At 41.9% G+C, this 7704-nt stretch overlaps 1 protein-coding gene across 1 annotated transcript in view; it reads left to right on the top strand.

Moving 5' to 3' along the window:
• bmp7b (bone morphogenetic protein 7b) overlaps positions 1 to 7476 on the top strand; it is a 21666-nt gene extending 14190 nt beyond the window's left edge. Inside the window, exons 2-7 of the mRNA XM_005731806.1 lie at positions 909 to 1101; positions 2460 to 2608; positions 4926 to 5129; positions 6205 to 6281; positions 6614 to 6724; positions 6925 to 7476. Coding sequence (XP_005731863.1) covers positions 909 to 1101; positions 2460 to 2608; positions 4926 to 5129; positions 6205 to 6281; positions 6614 to 6724; positions 6925 to 7074 — 884 coding nt within the window. The 3' untranslated portion in view covers positions 7075 to 7476. The remainder of the gene's footprint in view (positions 1 to 908; positions 1102 to 2459; positions 2609 to 4925; positions 5130 to 6204; positions 6282 to 6613; positions 6725 to 6924) is intronic.
• Positions 7477 to 7704: the final 228 nt, after the last annotated feature.

The raw sequence follows: 7704 nt of genomic DNA, 5'->3' as shown, positions 1-7704 counted from the left end.
AAAAAAAAAGTTTCAATATCACTTGAGCCTGACTCAATAATGTATATTTATTATTTTCTTTGATTTCTTTTTGTACGTTTGAGTGCATATTTTATATTTGTGTGTATATGCATACATACTTATATGGGTGGGGAACCTGTCTATCAGCTAATAAAGACAAAAGTGGCGGGTGCCTCAGGAGATGATGAGATAAGAAAGGCACTGACCCCTGGGATTTCCTGCTGGGACATGAGATGAGCAAGGTCAGGGAGGTACAGGAGGGGTTGGAAAGCTGGGATGTGAGGATGAGAGAGAACAAAGGGTGGGGAAGGGGTACACCGAACATCAAGCTCCAACTCATGAGAACCAGATGAAGGGCAGACTGGATGACTCTCTGGGGCTATGCAGGGAAGAGAGGGGGAAGAAAGAGGCTCATAAAGCTGTCAGAGTCCGCCCGCATCTCTCTATCACGGCTCAGTGTGTGCCAGATGCATTGCTTTTAGTGCTAGTTCTCATGAATGTTTCAATCATAAGCCAACATGTGTATTGAATAGCTATAGATGTGTTTAATTTGGGGCTGACCCCGAGTCTGACAAGCTATGTCATCTCCTCGCTAATAACTGAGGATGATGGATGGTTTAGGAAAAATGAATTGTAGAAAGTCTGAGCGTAAAAGACATTTGTTGTCTTCCTACTTTGCAAGCATATGTTTTGTTTCCCTGGAAGATGCAACTCAATACCACACGAAAAGCTTTTAAGTTTCATAAAAAAAAGTCACATTAGCTCTTTGTGTCTGCCTGTAAAAATTTTGTATCACTGCTAAAGGGGAGAATGCAACATAACTCATGTGAATGGGAAACATTCTTTGAATACATACAGCCTCTTTAAAGATACATTTTTCATATTTTTTTTATGTTTATGTTTTGCAGTGGAGCACGATAAAGAATTCCTACCGGTGCGGCGGCATCATCGAGAGTTCAAATTCGATCTATCACGAATCCCTGAGGGTGAGGCAGTCACTGCTGCCGAATTCCGTATATATAAAGACTTCATCCATGAACGGTATGATAATGAGACCTTCCGTATCAGCATCTACCAGGTGTTGGAGGAACACTCAGACAGGTGAGCATTGGTTTGTGGCTATGTGTTTCAAAAGATTAGTTGGATGCTGAAAAGACAGTTTCAGGGGCTGGACCACACCTCACTTACTAACCTGCCGGTTGTACATTTATAAGCGTCTTCTCCCTACATGCTAGTATATTCTTGTTTCCTTGCCTCACCTTTTCTTTTCTTTTTATTAGTTCTCACCTCCTAGTCCATACAAGGGTTACCTACCCAGGCTTTACTGCTATTCTCTGTCATTGTCTCATCATAACTGGGGTGGGGTCCTTGCCAGTGGAAAAAAAACGACATGGCATCATGATATGTTAATATTTAGTTCAAATCGCTCATCTTCCCAAGAACAGACTTTTAGTCTGACGTTATTTATCAGTTAGAAATGCTTCCTTTTGTTGTAATGTATGTTTCCTGTAGCAAACACTTTGACTGATCTGGAAAAAAAATACAAATAGCAAGAACTATCGCCCTGTCTTATACAAATGTCCCAGTAAGTAACAGCTTAACAGAGGGGTAGGCCCAGAACCTGAAAACAAATTCAATAAATTCAAGGAAGTCTAGTCATCAATCATTTTATGTCATAGATCTATGCTTTTTCTATTGAGACATGGAAAAACTACCTAAAATTTATAAATGAATTAAAGTTTTAACAACTTATCTTGAAGGCTTTGATACACCTACCAGTAGTTATACATGTAACCCTGGAATGGCCCATATCCAGCTATCTTCAGCCCCTCCTAAAGGTTTCTATTATCCAAAGGGAACAACACCGTCATTTATCCCTTTGCCAAAGACAGGCCCAGGTACATGAATGAACCAGAGCTCTGTGACACATTATCTTCCCAGTCAGAAAATAGGTCGGGATACATGAATGGCCACATGAAGAACAAGGGATTTAGTCTCCAATGGTGAAAGGGCAGAAAGGGTCAGAGTTTACTGCTGAACAATAGGACCGACTTGGATATGCACTGTTTCTCTTTTCACACATTCTTGTCCTCTCTCACAGCTGTACTTTTTGCTCCCTTTCTCTCTTTGGCTTTTTGGCTCTCCCACAAAATTCCAGCCAGTGATGGACCGTGTGTAGTGTATGAAAGGACCCGTCGTTTATAAAGCCATTATTGTCAATTAAGAAAATGAAGTGTTCCCCTGGGCCTCACCAGCTGGAGCCCTCCCCGCCTCCCTTGCCTTACTCTCTGTCTTGCTTCATCTCTCTCTTTGGTTGACTCTGTCACACTCCGTCTCTCCCCTCAACAGCTCTGCTTTGGTCACTTAGCTGCACACGCTGCCACCTTGTCTCTACCTTTAAAAAAAAAAATAGAGCAAGTCAACATCTAATTTTAAGTGAGTTTTCTTGTCCCTTTCAGGGAGTCAGACCTATTTCTGCTGGACTCGAGAGTGATCTGGGCAGCGGAGGAGGGCTGGTTGGTGTTTGATGTAACAGCCACCAGTAACCACTGGGTCCTGAACCCTGGCAGAAATCTGGGTCTACAGCTGGCTCTGGACAGCACAAATGGTCAGGGCAATGAATGTCACAGAAATACACAGAGTGTGATCAAAATGTTTAGTGACTTGGCCCATAAAGAGCAAAAACCTGTCCAGCTTTAAATTTGGCAGCTTTTTCCTTGTGCGCTTGCACTGCTTCCAGTGCTCCTGCTACATTTGGCTCATTCCCTGGAAGTCCTGTTCTGTTCGCTGCGAAACTCAAAATTGCGCAAAGAGCTAATATTGAACTTTTGTGTCATACTGACCCAGTCATTACTGGTAAGGAGACTTCAGTGCCTGGCTATGACTGAGAAACTACACAGCGGTTGAAGGGTTTTTTTCAAGACGTTCACAGGATGTCATGAATGAGTTTTCCTGAGTCAGAATCTCAACTCAGAGTTTTACTGTAAAGTCCTGAGGTGACTGAGGAAGAACAAAAAACTGCCAATAGTATGAACTGTGGCATGAATCATTATCAGTCACCATAAAATGGAGTGAAAAAGCTGAGTTCAGAAAGAATAGTGTATCTGTTTTAATTTTCTAGAAAGAAAACGAGTTCAAGGGTCACTGATTTAACACAAAGAAAGAGATTCAGTTCAGTGGAAGCCATCAGTCCTGATACGTGCTTGTTCTGACACGTATCAGGACCATTTTAAGTGGTCCATGGGTGTGCCCATAAAAAAACAAATGGGCAGGAAAAAATATTTTGATTGTAACTATATTTACTGTCTGATGGGTATGTGCCAGGTAACTGAGCTAGTGTACTTGTGTAATGTGATTTCCACAGAAATTAATAGCTGTCACTCACAAATTGCTACAGAAAAGGACATGAACAAAGGTACAGAGGCTAGCCAATAAAAAATATATAAAAAATACTAGACTCTGTATATGCAAACTGTAAGATTTGCAAGGGTAAGATGGGTAAGTTTTCATTTATTTGGTCATTAACGCAAATGTCTACTTAGCCAACCACATGGCAGCAACTCAGTGCATTTAGGCATGCATCAGAATTTCCATGGGTCAATGGAAATTCAAATCAAGTATCAGAAGGGAGAAGTAAGGTGATTTAAGTAAGACTTTGAAAATGGCACGTCATTTGTGCCAGACACGCTGGTGTGAGTGTTTCAGAAACCTTTGAGCTACTGGAATTTTCCGCACAACCACCTCTACAGTTTACAGAGAATGAAAAAATACCTTTTTTATGTCAGATGTCAGAGGTAACAGTAAATAACAGCTCAATACAACCAAAGTATGCAGAAGAACAGCTCTGAACACATAAACACATCAAAATTTGAAGCACATGAACTACTACAGCAGAAGACGGTGCACCTTAAAATGTCTTCAGAATACAGGTTTCTAATGCAAAAGAGTTTCAGCTATATTTAAGGGTAAACGTTACAAAATAACAAGCTTGCGTGAATAAACAGCATGAATCACAGTACTGTGCAGATGATTAAGGTAAGATGTTGAACACAAATGAAGGTCGGCATTGTATTGCAACAGACAAAGGCCTCCATCATCGCTGTAAAGGTTACAGTCAGATGATTTCTTCCTTGTGCGTGGAAAGATAAATCAAACCCTGCTTCTCATCATTCATCACCACTATCATCCGCCATACCCTCAGCATCATTAGCAGACATGCGGAAAATACAGTGTGCCAACCAAAGGATAACATCTCAGCAGGAGTTTGTCATCGAGAGCCTTAAATGTTTGTCAGCGAAAAACTTTATCAACAAACAGTCAGCAGGGAGTGTTTGAGAATATCATCCATCAAAGGATGGCAGGATGTTACATGTTAGGCGAGGAAAACAGACACTATGTAGCCTTCGAGGCGTGCAGTGGGTGTGCTGGTGAGGCCATATCTATGAGTGTGTGTTTGTGTGTTGGATCAGGTATGAAGGGGTTATGGATGAGCGTGTACAGACAGGTTCCTGCGACTTCTCGTCGCCAGCAGCGACCAGAAGCCTTGATTTACCACTGAACAGTGATCAGACACACATTCTTCCATGCGGGAACCAGATAGACACTACTGCAGTGCTTGTACACCCGCAAGCACAAACACACCCACGCAAACACAAGAAGGGAGGCTTTGATGTTCAGCGCTGCGTTTGTTCTTGCTATTTCAGAGGTGGAGAAGGGAGAGGAATTCAGAGAAGAAAGTCACATGTGTAAAACCAAATGCAGCGAAAGTGGTTTCAGTAAGAGCAGTTTATATGCAAAATAAAAACTTAAAAACAGCCACACTAAGCAGGGACATATTTATTTAAATTCAGGAGCTCAGCTTTTCTCATTTGCACACTGATCTGTCTGAATACCTGTTCCACTGTCCTCTCTGTCACCCCCTACAGGAGAGAGTATCAGTCCTCGTACGGCAGGCCTGGTTGGTCGCAGTGGGCCTCAGAATAAACAGCCCTTCATGGTGGCCTTCTTCAAAGCCACTGAGGTGCACCTGCGAAGCATCCGCTCAGCTACAGGAGGGGGCAAACAGCGTAACCCCAACCGCTCGAAAGGGGCAAAAAGCCAAGAGGCGCTTAGAGTGGCCAATGTTGCAGGTAAACACAAAATGTGTTTGTGTTTTATAAACATTCAGCTATGATTTACTCTGGCGTGTTGGGATAACCCCCGGATCCATTTGTCTTTTGTATCCTTAGTGAAGAATTCATGGAATGGGAAATAAATAACTGGTACTCTACAGTTTCATAATAAAAGGGCCAACTCATGCAGCATGCTTATTGAGGCGCTAACACACACACAAGCACGTGCATGTACCGAAATGCAAAAGTACATCCCTTTAATGGATGTGATTCATCAAGGCCTTTGTTTTGAAGGTGTGAGAGGGCTGTGTTTATGTGAAGCACTGAAACATTAGACTGTAATGCCTGAGCTTCAAATATGCCTCTGCTGTCTTTGTTTATTTACACAAGCATTACAGAGTACTTGGGGCCAAGTTCCCTGCATGGAGGTAAGGCAGCACGGGCTTTTATGGAAGAACACATCTGCAGCTTGCTTTGGGGCAACCCGGGCCACGACACATGGGCTAAATGGGCCTGTTTAGAACTCTGAATAGCAGTGGTCTTTAACTAGATGATGAGAACCAGTCGCTCATCATCATTTCCAATGTGAACCGCTTTCAGGAACTAATGCACCGCAGAGCCCCAGAGGTCACCAGGAGAAGCGAGAGATAGCATTTGATCGAAAACAGACTATTCTTTTCAACACATGGACCGAGTAAAAAGGAAAAAAAAAAAACACATGTTGAAATAAGCGGGAGAAAGGGGAGAGAGAATAAATAAAGTCAAGAGTTGTGAAAATGTGGCTCAGCTACTCTGCGTGCACATCTGCTTCATCCAGTAGAAACTCGAAGCCCGACACAGTGACCTCTGTGCAGCATAGCCCATTCATTTAAGTCAATTAACCAAACTGCTGCTCTAGATGGAGGTGGTTTCTTTTAGTCGTTGTACAAGTGTTGATGTTTTGCATGAGAACATGGTGGCATGTTTAGGTCTGCTCTTTATCATTGCTGCCTAATTGGGGTCTGACGACAGCAAATAGTTACTCGTCTAGCTGAGAAGGATAAAAGCACTTGTGCTGAAGTATAAACTCTCTATTTTTCTTCTTGTTCTATAGAAAACAGCAGTACTGATCAGAAGCAGGCATGCAAGAAGCATGAGCTCTACGTCAGTTTCAGAGACTTGGGGTGGCAGGTACGGAAACCATTCCTCTTTCTTCGGTCGCCAGAATTGCTTGGCCCAACAGAAACCTAAACCAGACACTGCTGTTTGCTGCTCCCAGAATCTTGATCAGTGACACAATAAAAGCCCAGAAATACCTTTGTTAGATGAAGTTACTGCTTTATTTGTGTTCTCCCAACACATAGTACAAGATATGGCATAATTAGGCCATATGAAGACAATACTGAAGGGTAACAGAAAACACATTAAACTCCTGTATGCCTTTTATAGAAACAAAGGGTGAAAATATCCAACATATCAAAACAGTATAGCCAAACAAACCTGAATTTCTCCTCCACTCTCAGGACTGGATCATTGCTCCAGAAGGATATGCAGCATACTATTGCGAGGGAGAGTGTGCCTTCCCGTTGAACTCCTACATGAACGCCACAAACCATGCCATTGTGCAAACACTTGTGAGTAACCATAGAACGAGGGGAAAAAATGCAGCAGTCATGTTAAGAGTCTAATCATCTCATCAAATGTCAAGACAATGTAGCCACTGTTGGAACAACTGTGTTTAATTATCCAAAAAGGGCATCATTTTCAGCAGTATCCACGCAAATACCTTTTTTTTCTTCTTCTTCACAACTTCTTTTCCTCCTCCTCTTCCCAGGTTCATTTCATTAACCCAGAGACAGTTCCTAAACCCTGCTGTGCCCCCACGCAGCTCAATGCCATCTCTGTGCTCTACTTCGATGACAGCTCGAACGTCATTCTCAAGAAATACCGCAACATGGTGGTCAGAGCTTGTGGTTGCCACTAGACCATCACCATCCTCGCATGGACACATGCGTTCGCACACACTCTTGGGAAAAAAAGGGCTTCCCCCTTGCTGTAATTTAAACATGTTGAGAGTTGGTTACAAAATATACTATGTGCTTCTTTTTTTTTTTTTGGAAGACTCTCTGTCATTCTCAGATGAACAGATAAACACACACACACTCATGTTTGTGCTTTCTACTGTGTATGCGATACATTTAAAACAGTGATTGTAATGTATATTCATTCACACCCAACAATCTTTTGTTTATTTCAGTAATTATTCTAATTATTGTAGTTTATACTTTTACTGAGCGAGGGAGGATGAATCTATATTTTTCTTCTATGTACAATACCATGTAAATATTTTGTTTTTTCAAAAACAAAGCAAGTGTATTTATTTTCTGTCACTTGGATTTGTGTTTTTTTTTTCTTCCTTTATGTAAAGCTGCCTACTTCCTTTGTCAGTATGAGTGCACACAAACTCTGAAGAAATGAAAAGAAAACTACTTTTGGCATTAGCATTGAGTTCAAATACGGCACACGGCGCTCTGCCTCAGAAGCATGACACATTTATTTTGTAACAACAATCAGCTGAGCTGTCAGAGAGATGGGGGGAGGAAGAGAGTGGGAT

This window comes from Pundamilia nyererei, unplaced genomic scaffold, assembly GCF_000239375.1.
Source record: "Pundamilia nyererei isolate P.nyererei 1_Seehausen unplaced genomic scaffold, PunNye1.0 scaffold00044, whole genome shotgun sequence".
Lineage (NCBI taxonomy): Eukaryota > Metazoa > Chordata > Actinopteri > Cichliformes > Cichlidae > Pundamilia > Pundamilia nyererei.
This window is presented reverse-complemented; position numbering and strand designations above follow the sequence as displayed.